At 40.4% G+C, this 15,688-nt stretch overlaps 1 protein-coding gene across 2 annotated transcripts in view; it reads right to left on the bottom strand.

Annotated features, from left to right (window-relative positions):
• CTTNBP2 (cortactin binding protein 2) overlaps nucleotides 1–15,688 on the bottom strand; it is a 176,696-nt gene that overhangs the window by 22,700 nt on the left and 138,308 nt on the right. For both annotated transcript variants that reach the window (XM_063098875.1, XM_063098874.1), the window contains 3 exons: nucleotides 14,402–14,481; nucleotides 6,285–6,371; nucleotides 6,105–6,204 (listed from right to left, as the gene is read on the bottom strand). In XM_063098875.1, coding sequence (XP_062954945.1) covers nucleotides 6,105–6,204; nucleotides 6,285–6,371; nucleotides 14,402–14,481 — 267 coding nt within the window. The remainder of the gene's footprint in view (nucleotides 1–6,104; nucleotides 6,205–6,284; nucleotides 6,372–14,401; nucleotides 14,482–15,688) is intronic.

The raw sequence follows: 15,688 nt of genomic DNA, 5'->3' as shown, positions 1-15,688 counted from the left end.
GTGCTTGACTTATTGAGAGAAGGGCAGAGAAGAATCCACAACAGCTCTGAAGCTCCCACTAGAGAGGGGTTGTGCAGCTAATGGAGGCAGAGAGCACATGATCGACAACGTACTTGGGGCAGGGGTGGTGGCGGCGGGTTATGTGTCAGGCCCGACGTGTTTGATGAATGAAGCACCATTTTGAGACACACAGCAGAAGGTGGGACATGAGGATGGGAGCAACTTGGGAGGATTCAGGCTGGAGATAGGAGTGCAGGAGGTCGCTTGGACAAACTCATGCCCTTGGTCCATGAGCAAGGACTGTATGCTAATGACTTAATAATCCCACATTTAATGGACAGTTTGTACCCTAGACCAAAACAGGGTAGGGCTGCTGTTTGTAACCACAGGAAATGCATTTCTATCTCATCTTTGTTTATCTTGGTCTTCCTTGAGATGCCAATCAAGGGTCAAACGGTGTGGGTTTCCGTGGTGAAAGCTTCGTCTTCAATGCTGCTGCCTCATTTCCTCAATTTTTCATTAGCACCTACTTTTCCACCTGACCACTTAACGTTCAACATCTTTCAACAAGTTGGCATAAAGGTGAATTTTATTTTAGTTGAGAAACAGAACACATCTAGTTCAGGTTATTTAGCACAGTTTCAGGTCTAAAATATTACCCACAGAAGCAGAAACTCATTACAGTTTTGAGTTTTAGGAATTTACCAGTCCCTGATCGGGATTTACGGAGATGTGAAGGAAGTGTGCTCACCCCATGTGACATCTGCAGATTCCTTTTGACCTGTGCCCTCAAAGTTAGCCATTCAAATTCCCTTTGCTTTATGTCATTTCAAAGCTCTGTTTCTGAAATGAGTCTACTTTTTGTTCTTTTTTCTTCCAACTTTATAGGCTACACAGCCCTGCTTCTCTCTTGCAGGCTGGTAATCATATTGGACACCTTGTTCACAAGGCTCCGGGCCACACCTCAGGTTTACACACCCTTGTATTAAAAGTCCTGGATAATTTTACAGCAACACTTGTTGGTTAAAAAAATAATTAATGTACCACAGTTACAGTTAAACCCAAATTCTCTTTTGTCTAAAGTGACCCCAAGTCTATAATCTCCCTTTTGGGGACAGAAAACAGCCTGTCTCTTCCACTATCCATTCAAATCCAGGCTCTGCAGAAATGATGCTCTGAGAGTCCCAGTGAGAAGGGCAGGCAAACCTTTCAAAGAGCCTCTAGCAATGCAGGGTCCAAAGAGATAAACTCATGTATGGAGGCTCCAATCATATTCTCCTATTATTATTATAGTAACCCCATCCCATTTTTTCTAAAAAGGAAAGTTCACTCAGAAATTTAAGGTATTATTTTAAAATACTGATCTAGTGTTCATATTTTTTACTATTGTAAAAAAAAAAAGTCACATTGTAATTTTGAAAAATATCTGCCGTGCTAACCCAATGCATATCTTACATTGAAGAGAAATTTGACCCAACTCTAATATACTTTCACACCCTCCTTACCAAATAACAGAGTCACGTGATGTGACTCTCTCACGAAAGGCAATATGAGAAGGAAAATGTTATTTTAAAACAAAATAAACACAAACTTATGCTACCCAGGGTGCTATGTCATTCTCTCTGCAGTGTTCTTTTGTTCTATGTTCCTTTCCTCACTGGCACCATCTTAATCTTCACATAAGTTTCAGATTCTTAAAGCTAATTATTCAAGATACTTTTGCAACTCTTCCTGCTTGTACTTATTGCTCATACACTTCTTTTATTCATTCTCTGTGACTCTTCACAATGGCTTTTCTTCCCTACAGGGCTGTAGAAAGGAACTAATAAGGTGCATATACGTGTGCTGAGCTCAGTGGAAGATAAGAGTTCAAGATTCCAACCCCAGCCCCATCCGAGTAGTTTAAGTCTTTTTCTTTAGAGAAAATAAGCTTAAAAATCAGGAGTAGGGATAGAATACATCACGAATCAGTGTATTCCTCACTTGTAGTAATGTCACTTGAATGATTTAATTTTTTGATTAAAAAAAGCCAGAGAGTAGCCGATAGATAATTCCTATATCCTCATTATTCTAAAAGGTTGATTGAAACAGCCTAGGAAACCCTTGTCCCTCATCCAGATCTCTGCTTTCTTTATCCTCCATCCTCTCCCACCATCTCTTGACCAAAAACATCATTCCCTGCTATGTGCATTGTGTGCGAAGGAAAGACTGACACCACACCCACTGATGGGTCCTTCTCTCTGGCTCATGGGAGACTGCCCTGCACATCTCAGGAGCCTCTGGTGTCCCTACCTACTCTACTTAAGTGTGCATTCTCCATTATCTCTTCATCGGTCACCAGTCGATAGCAGTGGGTCCTACTGAGAAGATGGTGGTGGAGGATGGAGTTTTAGGAGATGAGGACGGACAGCAGCCAGGGCCAGATGAGAGACCAGACCATAGCATTCCTGATTTAACATTCTGAGAACGTTAGCTTTCATTCTGGAACCATTGGAGTTTAACAGCAGAGCACTGTCATTAGTGGTTTTGTATTCTAGAGTGAGCCCCTGGAATCCCTCTGGAGGGCTTGTGGAGGGAGTGAGACCACAGAAAATATAAAGGTTAATGTGATGAGGCCTCCATCGTCTCTGCAGCATGAAAGGCTAGGTGGTAGAGGGAACGGAGAGCAGGAAGAGGACATGATTGGACAGAACCTAGGGACTGCCTAGACATGGGGACAAGGCAAACAGGAATTTACAATGCTCAGGTCGCTCACTTGGGCAACTGCAGTCAAGGTCTTAACAGAGGAACTTTGTATTTGTGTCTTCGTTTTATTAAAAACTGAAGGAAGATCTTTATACTTACAAATTCCTAAGCCAACTAAAGAATAAAATTCCTTCTATATTTGGAGATGACACACCATTTCCTACTTTTTTCTTAAACTTTTTTGGTCTCGGTCTCTTGTTCAATACCTTTATTTTTCAAATCCAAATCATTTTGTTTTTTTGCCCTGTTATCAATGATTCACTTACCGATTCCTGTCCCCTGTGATCTTCTATCTCTACTCTAAGCAAGTTCTTCTATTTGATGACAATTGAATAGCACTGAGAATTCCCTTTTTCTTTGCCTATGCTACTTCCTCCATCAGAAAATTCACCCATTCATTCAAAAATAATTATTGGCAATTAGTACACAAGGCTAAATAGAAGGACAAGCTAGAGCACTAGCTTCCAAGGAGCTCATAATATAACACGTATGTGGGGCAAAGCAAAAGCCCACATAATGCCCTCACTGCCTTGGCCTATAGTTAGGTGGGGCATGAGGAATAAACAAAGACTACTGCTCTTCACTAGGAGGAGACATCATGTCTGGAGCGATCAGAGAAGCCTTCATTTGAGGCGTCCTTACAGCATTTTCACAGAAGCTTTTCCTATAGTTTCTAGAAGTGCAGAGACCATGTCTATTTTAGTCACTAGTGAACAACATCCTACTTTGCATAGTACCTGCCATGTGCTAGTCCTTGTGTGTGTGTCTTTTGGGGCACGGGGGTGGGTTGAGGGGAGTTTATGTGTTTAGTCTAATTCTAGTGGAAACTGCAGCATGAACAAAGACATGGAGAGTAGAAAAGCAAAGAAGCATAGGGAAGAAACAGCATATTCTGCTGGAGCACAGGCATCTATTAAAAAAGGGTCAGAGAAGCAAAACAGGTAGGTAAATGTCCTAGAATGGAAGGCCTTGAATGGCATGGACTTAGTTCAGTGGGCAATGGATGGATGTGGAGGGGCAGGAATCACAGACAGCTTTTAATCAGAGGCCTGCTAGCCTACGAAGGACATTCGTGGGGAGCAGTAGGGAGAGAAGCCACTTACAGGAATGCAGATGAGTCACAGGAAAAGGGCCATCAAGTAAGAGGGTACCAGTGGGAATGCATGAAAAAGGCACACTGAGACCGACTTGGCAGGACGTGACCATGGACTGGCTGTGGGACAAGGGGGAGGGGGTCCATAAATGAGAGACCTGGGGGTTCTATGTGGTTCTCGTGTTGCTTTAAAAAAATTAAAATAGTTGACAACATTGAAAGAACAAAACCCAAAACTTTTCACATAAAAACCTAGATTTCTGGCTTCTTCCTAAAAGGCATAGACCTCACAACACTGGATCTATGCGTCTGATGAAACAAGTCTCTGGAGCCAAGAGCTGCTGCTGCTCATGTAGACGGGGACATGCTGGCCCCTCCTTTTGCAGCACCACTCAACCATTGTCACCTTTTAATGTGGCTTGTTGGCACTTGTGGGCATTCGCATTCAGGTTTTCAATCCTGCTAATAGACCCAAGTTTTAAGTGTGGGAGCTGCTAATAAGACCTGAGTTTCAAGTGTGGGAGCCAAGAGTCTTGGGCCACTCTCCGAACTGAGAAATAAGGGAGAGGGATTCTCTTTAAGCAAATGTCCTCTGTAGACTTAGAAATGCTGAGCTGTCACCTCTGCATGCTTCACAACCTAATTCACTGCTCTCCATTTTCTTAGCTCTTTAAACTCAGAACAGAATTCAGTCAGTATTTCCATCTGCCCTGATAGGGTGAGAACACAATATTTTAGCTTCTTACTTTGAGATGAAACAAGAGCAAAAGTTGAAAAAATGTGGGGGACTTTAGTTAGATAACTAAGAGGGAAAAATAGACATTTTGGCACAGGGGAGTTTTTAAGGAGCAGTGGCTGGTAGTGATTAAGGCCAGGCTCGGGAGCCAGATTTCATGGGCACGAATCCCGCTCTATGTCCTTGCTGTGGGATCTTTGGGCAGGGTACTTAACCTCTGTCTCAAGTGTTTTCATGTTTATAAATCAGGGACGGTTATTGTAGCTGTCTCAGAGAGCTGTAAGTTAATAACTGCAATGTTTACAATTGGACCTGCCAGAGTAAGAGCTTAATAAATGTTAGCAATGATTAGTAACATTATCAGAGAAAACAGCTCTCTGTAGGTTACTTTCACTAGTTTCTAGTCAAAGACTGGCCTGTGGAGTACAGTGCCATTCAGATTCTGGTGGGATTTTCCTGCTCCCAAAATGTGCTTCTAGGTTTGTGGAATCCTCAGTGAAATCCTCAGTCCTTCCCCAAACCTGCCTCTTAATTTTATTTCTTCATTTAGGAACTGCAGATAATTTCTGTCTTCCTAAGCCTGGTCTATAGCTGCCCTGGCCCTAAGATATCTCCCTTTGTCATGACTCCACAAATGAGAAGCATTCCTCCCCCTAAAAAAGAGATTTTGCATCTGTGTATGGACTAATCCTTCACCGATCTGCCTCCTTCACCCCCTCCTCAGTTGTCTCTGAGGCTTTGAGCCCCTGAAGACTGAAGTCTGGCCCATTTCAGTTTTGTGTCACAATCACTATGCAGGGTTATGCTAACTCCACCTGTGGTGAAACCTGAGGTGTCAGACTCTGGAGCCTGAGTTAGAAAACTCACGAATGACTTATATTAATAAACATGTTTAATCCTGGTTCTGCTTCTACATAATGTGGCAAGTTACTAAAATTCTCTGTGCCCGTTCTCCCACCTTTGAAATAGAAATAATGATACCTACTTGTATAGTGCTGTTGTGGAGATTAAATGAGTTAGTGTATGAATGTATTTAGCAAAGTGCCAGTCAATGGCATACAAAGGGTGAGGTGGAGAAAACGGTTCACTTAGATGCAGCAATAAAAGGTGCTTTGACTGTAGAGAATTTAAGAACAATAAAATTTACTAAAAATCGATCTGATTTTTATTATCACTACGCTCCAGCAATTCTAAACAGCAAAGATACAATACTAAGTCCCACAAGGGTAAACTGCTCCTACCACTTCCTCCCTTGGTATACCAATGGTGCCAGTTACTTAGCATGCTCACAATTCATGAATTAACACAAAAGATTTAAAAAAAAAAGAAAATGTAGTATGTTCAAAAAATGCAATGAAATACACATAAAAGTAATTTTTTGCAAGTGTTCCAAATTTCATCCCATAGCTGCTGAATAATTGAAAGTCTGACTTATTTATCTCCAAGCAACAAAGTTTATTTCCTTTTAATGGCATTGTTGAAGAGCATGCCTTTTGGCTATCACAATCCAGTTCACCGAAATGGCCTTACCGTTACTGATGAACAGGTCTACTAGCTGTTCCTTGGAGAAACCAGCATCCACTTCAGCTCTCACTATTTCACATGCAAATCCTGCAGCCATTTGTCTGTGCTGTGATAATAAACAGAATGATTAGTTCTATACACTTTCAGATTTTCAAAGAGAAGGAGAGGCATGCAAGTAATCAATACCTTCATGCAGAGCGCAAGCTGATGTGCTATGTAGTCTTGCAAGCTTCCTTCTGGGCCATGGAAAATGACATTATGATATTGCTCGACCTATTAACAAACCAAGAAGAGAACTTAGGTGAAAATGTTAAGTTGAGAAGGAAAAAAGAAGTGGTACACAGAGCGTAATTCCCCTCGGACTGTCCTCAGACTTTCAAATGATTAAAAATAAAATTTAGAGATTAGCTTTGCTCATGGAGCACTTGAAGTCTATCATTTTAATGTGAAGCACAGGAAAAGAGTATTTAGCAAAAGCTGACGTTTTTATGAAAAAGCATGTACTTTCTTCCCTCTATTTTCCATGGTGAGGTTCAGTATGTTTGCTGGAAAACACAGTTCCTAATGTATTTTGTTTCTTGCAAATGTTCTGTAATTTTTTCTGTATTATTCCTTACAGATGCGCTTGGAATTTTCCCAATGCTATTTTGCCTTTTAGTGATTAAAACACAGCAATGTCTTTCATTAAGAAAATTTTGAAAAATACAAAGAAATATAAAGCAAAATAAAAATCACTAATAGTGTTAGCACTTACAAGCCACCACTGTGAACAGTTTTATATGTTTCTTTCCAGTTTTTTCTTTGCATAGTGGATGTGTTTGTATTTGTGTGTTTTTTTTGAGAAGGGTAGATGAGTATAATCTATTTATAGCTGTTGTGTATCAGAGAATGTGTTTGTGCTGACTTCTTAGGTAAAAGACATCTTGATGAATATAAAATTCTTTGATCAACTCTAGATATTATTCCACTTTGGAATTAAGTGTTTCAAAGAAATCTAAGTAGAGACTAATCATTTTTATTTTGCAAGAAAGAAAATCCCATGCTTAGATACCCATAGGATTTATTTTTAACCTTTATCCTCATGTATAAGGATATCTCTCCTGAGGACATGCAGAGATTTAGCATGCACTTGGATGGGAAGGTAATTATCATCTACACTGGGCACAGGCAGCCATGTCTGGAGCCAGATGTAGAGGGGGAAGTCACCCTCCCTGCTCCATCATCCCAGGGCTGAGCCTCTACTCCCAGCATGCACGCTTCAGAGCAGCTTTCTTCTTGGAAAGGTCTCTTGGAAAAAAAACTTGGACAGGTGATGCTCCAACCTAACTGGTACAGTTGCTCATGGGTGAAGATTGAGCCACCCAGATTTACAGTCTGTTCTTTCTCTAATTTAGAATGGGACAATGTAAGGGCATGTATGTGTGTCTCTGTGTTGTCACTATATTGTGCTCTGATCAGGCAGTTCCCTTGAGATCATAGCAGAAGGCCACATCCCTGAGAGTAGCTGGGGTGGACTTCTGTGAAGACAGTAAATATGCCCCTGGTCCATCACTACGGGAAGAGGAAGCTTCTGGGATATGAAAGGAAAGCTTGAGGAGAATTCCTTAGCATGGAAGGAAGAAGGCTGGGGCCTTTAAGACTTGAGCTTTGGCCTCCAAGGAGCCCAAGACATGCTCTCGGAAACTCCTGGAAAGGAGAGGAGAGCAAGACTTGACCACTAGGCATCAGACCATGCGCTAAGGAGGGAAGTGGTCCTTTAAGGTGCTCCTTGACGTTGAGCCTGGGACTGGCTTTTAGGCTCTGAAAGGCAACATATGTGTAGCCACCACCAATTTTCTCTGAGTTTGAATACTATCCCATTATTGGTAAACCTTCAATAAAAAAGGGAACAGTTGGAATTCACACTGGGGCCAGGGCAGAAACAGGGAGGGTGAGTGACATGCCTGGAAGAAACATGACAGTGTCTGTTGCTGCCCAAGGAATGTCAGGATCCGAAAGCCACAGGATGAACTCAGCAGGGGCCTGCGCTGCCTTCTGTAGCATTGATGGTCTGTGAACCAAGCAACGGTGGAGGTGCTGGCAAGAATCAAGACTAGAACGGGGGCTTCCCCAGAGACATGGGAGAGAAGAGTATCCTAGAAACTGCAGCTGAGGTTCTGCTCCTTCTAAGCAACGGGGCTATGAAGTCACAAGACTTAAGCAGTAAATTATTATTAAAGAATTACTGAAGAATTATTATTGAAGAATAATCTGTTCTCGTTTGTGTCTACGACATGGGGAAGGCTGGGAGATGTACAGTTTGTCCTTGTCATTAAAAATGTTGCCCAGACTTGTCTAGGTGGAGCCTCTTTCTCCCAATCTTAAATGGCACATGGTAAGTCCTTTTGATATGCAGAGCTAGACCTTTTTTGGCTTAGAAAATTCTTCTTCAATTATGTTTTCGGTAACTTCTCCTCTCCTAGAGCTATTTCTAAGGAACATCTATAATGCTTAGTTCTCTCTCTGTTCTCTGTGAGGTATCTGTCATCTTATCATGACTCTGTCTGTCTCTTCTACACTTGGGAAAGCTCCTCAAGTAGGTGTTGAACTCCACTGAGTAACTGCTATCTCACCTCTGCTCTTCACTGTCTCCAGGACAACTTTATGTCATTGCATTCTCAGTTGTTCTCACAGTTCCTGACCTCATCCATCTCTTTCTCAACAGTTTTCTTTTCCATCTTAACCCAGGCTCTACTATGGCTTTCCTGCCCTGTTTTATAATCTACCTCCTTGCATTTATAAAGAATTAACATAATTTTCCAAACTTTTTTTTTTTCTGGTTTTCTTCTGTTTTTTTGCTATGGTCTGAATGTTTGTGCTCCCTCCAAATTCATATGTTGGAATCTTAAACCCTAAGGTGATGATATTAGGAGGTGCCGCCTTGGGGAGGCCCTTATAAAAAAGGCCCAAGAGAGACCCCTTGCTTCTTCTTCCACATGAGGACACAGCAAGAAGGTGCCTTCTATGAACCAGGAGACAGGCCCTCACCAGATACTGGCTCTGCAGGTGCCTTCATCTTGCACTTCCCAGCCTCCAGAACCGTGAGAAACAAATTTATGTTATTTATAAGCCACCTGGTCTATGATATTTTGTAACAGAAGCCTGAATGAACTAAGACACTAGTAAATAATTTTTAGGGTGTGTTCTCCTCTTGGGTTCTAAGAATGAACACTCTGTTCTGCAATATTCTTCCATAGGTACAAATGTTAATTTGTATTATTATTTATTTATGTACTGTGAAAGCACAGGAAGAATTCTGCAGTAAGGCAGAATGTGTGGACCCCCACTGGCTTTACTTGCTGTCTGCTGATTTTCTGTCTGAATCCTCTCCTTAGGTCATCAGGTGGCTGGCAGTGTCTACAGCTAGTAGCTAAACTCCAGGGTTTGGCAATGACTGCAATGGAACGAACTCCTGCTGTTCAACATGGCAGACAAACACGTTAGATGAACTGCAGCCTCCGGAAGCACTGCAGCCCAGCCTGCACCTGTCACCATCCTTGCCCAGAGTGCTTACGGATAACACCCCTCCAGGATGCAGCACAGTCTCACCAATCCCCACCAACCTCCTGCTCAGGTATTTCTAGGAGCTGCAGTTTCTACATGAATGTGAAAGGCCTGCATGGACAGGGAGTAGAGGAGAAGACAGTAGTGCTACACAAAGCAGAGACTGTGCTTTATGCATTTATTTAAAGGATAAATACCCAATTTTCAAACCACTATAAATCTTGGTTTTTTGAATCTTCAGAAAGATAAGAGATAAATGATAGTGTTTTCCTACTTAATTTCTGGTAGGCCTCACAGTAGGACTACTACTCTACTGTTTCTAAAAGGTAGTGGAAAATTTTTCCAGATTCTTGCCAAAGGGAGACCTCAGTTCTATTTTTCTCTGTCATTGTGACGTTTTATCATTTTTCAAAAGAACTTTGGTGGGAAATTGTGTATTGGGTACTTCCAGCCAGGTGTAATTTTAAACCAGAACCCGAGCTCTTCAAATTAATCCCAAATTGCTATATGACTTATAGGTAGAAATTCTATCACAAGAAATGGATTGTTTCACACCAGTGAAATACGATACAGATTTTCGAGATTTACTGAATATCCTATCCCTGAGATTTCCAACTAGCATTGCTATTTAATCTTGTCTTCTGGAAACAAGAGTGCTCTATTTATTATAGCCACCCTGTCAAATGTCCTACACTTCCTTAAGATTGATTTTGAAATCATATAACAGCAAGAGAGCCAGCCTCATAGATATACTGTCTTCAGTTTCAACACCTCATTTGTTCTCAGATCGTAGGCTTTTGGGAAATACCAACAAGAAACATCCAATTTAAAATTTCATTGAAAAGGCCGTTCACTAGCAGTAAGCCTTTTGTGTTTACATAGTCTAATATCCTTTGTGGGATAAGGTCAAATATAAATAAATAAATTAGGTAAAGCGAAAAACAAATGTACACACTTCCAGATCATTCATACATTCTAACACACATATTCCATTAGCAGGTTTCTTCTCATTTCAGGTATTAATGGTATTTTATTCTATTTTATCAAAGGACATGTAGTTGTGTTGGTTACAATTTAAAATCTGGACAGAAAGGTTAATTACCAGAAGCAAATTCCTGTTACTCTACTGAGACTGGGTAAACATACAAAGTTTAGCAAGAAAATGTATTTATCTGTTTTAGAGCTACCATATTACATTTCCCCAAATATCGAAGTTTGGAGTATAAAGAATATAAATGCTCCATGCTTCCAGCAGAGGGCTCTAAAGACAGATAGACAGACAGGCAGACAGATTTTTGAGGGTATGTGTGTAAATATTTTAATTGTGTTGAAAGGAGATATGTTATTTAAGAAAGAAAATCAAACTCAACTTCTGAAATTATAGTCTGAATCATTGCCACCAGAATTATCTCCTTTACAACATGACATTTCTGCTTATTAGTAAAGGGACACTGGCCTCATTATCACAATTGGTACCAATCCCTTTTATTCTTGGGTCTTCACAGCCTATTCAGGAAGGTCATCACATGTCAATTAGTGCTTTGTGAGGCAAATGGATTCTGGCTTAGATGGAAACAAGTGACCTCAACCATGGACCATCCATCCCTTTATTTTTTTTTTCTTCACAATGTTTTTCTGCAGAATGGGGATTACTAGAGTAGCTGTGGTCTCCACTACTGTCAATGTGGCACCTGTAATGTGTTTTCAGATTTGTGGCATTTTAAAGCAATAAACTTCAACTTTTGTTTGGAGTCTCTGAGAAAAAGCTTTTACTGTCCAGAGACAGTTTTAGGCCAACTTGTGCTGAGACATTAAACTCAAAAAAGAATGAAAAATAATAGGGCTTTATGGAGCCAATAAAATCGGGATGGCTGGATCTCACAGTCACATGCCTTACAGCGAGGAATTTCATTCCAACCTCTTCTGACACTCAGTTTTAAGGAACTAATTTATTTATGACTTTAGAGCTACGAATGACATAGTTACTGTCAATTTATTATATAAATTCCCCAAACAATACTGACACATCCAGCATTTGGAATATAAAAAACTGGAATCCTTCATGTTAGAGAGAGTTTTAACCATTTGCTGAGGTCCTTCTGTATAGAATAAGTTTGGGGAAACAACTCCATCTAGAAATGGTATTTTTATTTCTCCTACAAACAAATATTATCGTCAAGGTATCCTAAATCCTTGTGTCTAACTTCAAATCCTGTGACAGTTTTGGGAGAATTTATGTTTTGGTTTAGGAAAATAAAACTCCCCTACAAAATTAAAGAGAGTCATGATTTCTTGCCATATTAAGATTCAACCAAAACCATCAATCAATAAATGATATTATTCTAGTTTTTTTAAAAAAGAAATGGCTCTTTCTGTCTCCCCTTTCCATCAGCTTTTTATCTCCTTATCTGCTTTCTTCTACTTTATACTTGGAATTACTGTATCATCACATTACATATATATTTATTCATTTGTTGTTATTTTTTAAATCTGTCCTCTCCCACTAGAATATAAAGTCTAAGAGCCCAGGGAATGTGTCTCATACGAGGGTACTTCAAAAAGTTTGTGGAAAAATAGAATTAAAAGATAATACAAATCATTCCATGAAACTTTGGAAGTACCTTCATATACAGCTGTATCCTAATTTCTAAAACACTGCCTGTATTTAGGAGGCTCTTAATAAACAGTTGTCAAACAATTGAATTAAATAACTAACAAGATACAAAAACTCACAACACATGGTCTATCCCCTTAAGGAGCTTCTAATTTTGTACAGAGGAGGAATCATTCACAACCATTATAATATATTATTGCCTTAGTCGCTTTAAATTTTGAAGTGACTGCTGGAATGAGTGATACATTTTATTATACTCATCCAAGAGTAAATTGTTAGACTAAGAAAGCCCTTTGTATATACTAAATTGAGATTAGAACTAACAAGTGTTCATTTAGTCTCTGGTCTGTTGGTCACTGGTCAAACTATGCCTTATGTATTAGGAGGTACACATGTAAGTGTACTTGGAATATTCTAGGTATATTGTGACCAACAGATATTGCATTTCACATTTGCTAGTCAACATTAATGTGTACTAGTAATTCAGTTGCATGGCCTTTCTGTTCATTTTAGCATCTAAACAGGTGAATAAAAAGCCCTGGTCCAGAACCTTGCCTGATGAGGAGAAACTAAGAAAGGAAGAGGGAAAGAAGGAAAAGGTTTTACCAGCTGATTTTACTGATGGCCTGAGGCTCACATTCCTGAAAACCAGTTGGTCACACCCTTCAACCTGCAGGTAAGCACAGGAATGAGATAGATGTCCTTCTCAACAAACATAACCCTCAGGCATACTTTGATCCTTTGGAGAAAGGAAAGCAAATAGCAAAGAATAAAATGGAAGATACCACCTTTCGCACACTGTGAGGCTTCTGAGTGTTTATATGCTAGTGTGGCTGCTGGTACAAAGGTCAGTCCCAACTTTGAGCCTAGATAGATCAATGGAATGGTTTTGAATACTTCTTTTCATCATCAGTGAATACAAAGACATCAATTCACAGTTTATGGAAACAACTTTTTAAAAGGGTCTTGGTTCAATTCGTTTATTTTTTTTTCAAAAAAGGATGCCTAAATTAAGGCAACAGGCAAAATTACTGCTTACTTAATATTTTATAATATTAGTATTAGTTTTAGATAGATCTCACAAACAGACACAGTATATCAGGGTCTTGCACAATTCTGGATTCATCACTTACTAGGTATGTGGCTTTGAGCATGTCATTTTACCTCTCCCGGCTTAAGTTTCCTCATCTACAAAATGGATGAAATTATCTATCTCATAGAAACATCTTGAAGAATTAATAAAATAAGACACGTAGAAGCCTTTAGCATATTGCCTGGCATGTAATAAATATGTAGTAAACACAAAGCATTACATTTATCCATTTTGTATCTAGAACTTGCTACTTTCTCTTGACAATCATATTCTGCTTCCTCCTTTTAGTAACAGACCGCCTGGTTTCAGCAGGGTGCATGGTTATCCAGCAAAAGACCACACTTCCTAGCTAGGCATGGACCTGCGTCTAAATTCTGGTCAGTGGGATGTGGGCAGGGATGATGTGTGCAGCTCCACCGAGAGGATGGGACTGCCCTCAGGATAGGACCTGGGTGTGGGCATGGGCACAGTGACTACCTTTGACCAACACCCCAGGGAATAGCGGAGCAGCAGAGAATGCTGAGACCCTGGAACAGCCACCTTGATCCTCCCCACTCCCTGAACCTCTTACTGCTGGCACTTACATGTTTGAGAAAAATAAACTTCTATCCTGTTTAAGCTATAATTATTCGGTTTCCATTAAAGTGGCCAAATCAACATTCTAACTAATACTAGCATATTTATTTTAAATGACAGAAGTTTATAGTAAGCCACCTTGATGTTTATGGACATTCTCTTCTACACTGATGGTTATTTACTTGATGTCGAGTCCTTGTTAAGGGAAGATAACCTCCTCCTGCACAAATTGTAACACTTCACTAGTCACAGGTGGTCTCTGGGTCCAGGCAATGGCAATGGACATCTGGATGACAATGACACAAATCCAGACTAAGTGACAGGCAGCCTGCCAGGGCGGGGGCTGAAGGGGAAGGTAATGGCATAAGGACACAGGAGGACAGGAGCTGGCACTCTTATAAACATAGAAACAGGCCACCCGACATTCCAGTGGCAGGGATGAGAAGCACAGGCCTCCACATGGCAGTGCCAACCTACCAGCCGGAGGTAGTTCTGCAGCATCTGAAGAGGGATCATGGATGTGTAAGTCACACTACTGAGGCAGCCTTCTTGAGGACCTGTAAGAAATACATACACAGAAGGAAAATTGGCTCTCCTTGTTAAACATAAATGATCAAAACACAACAGAATCTATCATAAAAGATTCAATATGTTTGTTGACATACGTAGGCAGAGCTGACGTTTGGCCAAGAAGCACCAGTATGCCTTTGATGTCGTGAAAATATTATCATACTTTGTAATGGCTGCTAAACAGCTGCTGCTCCTGGCCTCCCAAGAGCTCCCCAGCTGCCCCTTCCTTCCTGTAGGGACGCCCACCCACCTCCCAGCAATCACAGCCAGGCCTCCAGATCCTGGCCCCAACACCGTAGCTGGTATCTGCTGATTGCTGGGGTCAATGTTTTACTGTTTATAAGCAAAAGTTATCATAATCCTCAGAAAATTTTAGCCTCGGCCAACATGAACCATAGACCTGGTGTCTCCCTTTCGGTCTACTGATCATCCACCATCCCCCCGCCCCCCGCCCCAACTTCTGCCATTTTCTCAATACACTGCTTGAGAATAAAGGAATTTTCTGGGATGGGCTCATTCTTTCTTTCTTCTTTTAAACTTCAGTAAGTACAGTTCAAACAATAAAATAAAACCTTATTAGGTGAAACTGAATTTTTAAAGACTTCATTCCCAACTATGGGAAATAGGAGGGTACTTCAAAAAGTTTGTGGAAAATAGAATTAAAGTATGAATCTTTCCATGAACTTTTTGGAGACTACCGCGTACACGATAAAAAATAAGTAGCCTTTAAAAATGAAAGGCAGAGAAATTAAGAAGTCCTGTGTCCTATACCACTTACTAGTGGCATGATGTTAGGCAAGAAAATCAACCTTTCTGAGCCTCAATTTTCTTGTATATAAAATGGGGATAAACAGAAATACATATCACATTGGGCTGTCATGAGTATTAAATGATTTCATACTCGTAATATGCCATAAATAACAGGCTCCTGCACATAGCAGTTGCTCACTAAACACTAGCCTATAGCATCATAATAATCATATTAAGCACACACTGGACTTGACAGTGACAAAAGACATTTCTCTTTTAACATGGTCTCTGTTACTGTCTGATCAGCATGCCAGTTTGGCCTCTGGTTTGTTCCTAATGAGGGCTGCAATCAGAATGGCAGGAATCAGTGATCAAGACAGACATCACCCACAGGTCAGAGATAGGGCTTTTGATTTTTCCTCCCCTTTATCAAATGTTTCAAAA

The sequence above is a fragment of the Cynocephalus volans genome, chromosome 6, assembly GCF_027409185.1.
Source record: "Cynocephalus volans isolate mCynVol1 chromosome 6, mCynVol1.pri, whole genome shotgun sequence".
Lineage (NCBI taxonomy): Eukaryota > Metazoa > Chordata > Mammalia > Dermoptera > Cynocephalidae > Cynocephalus > Cynocephalus volans.
This window is presented reverse-complemented; position numbering and strand designations above follow the sequence as displayed.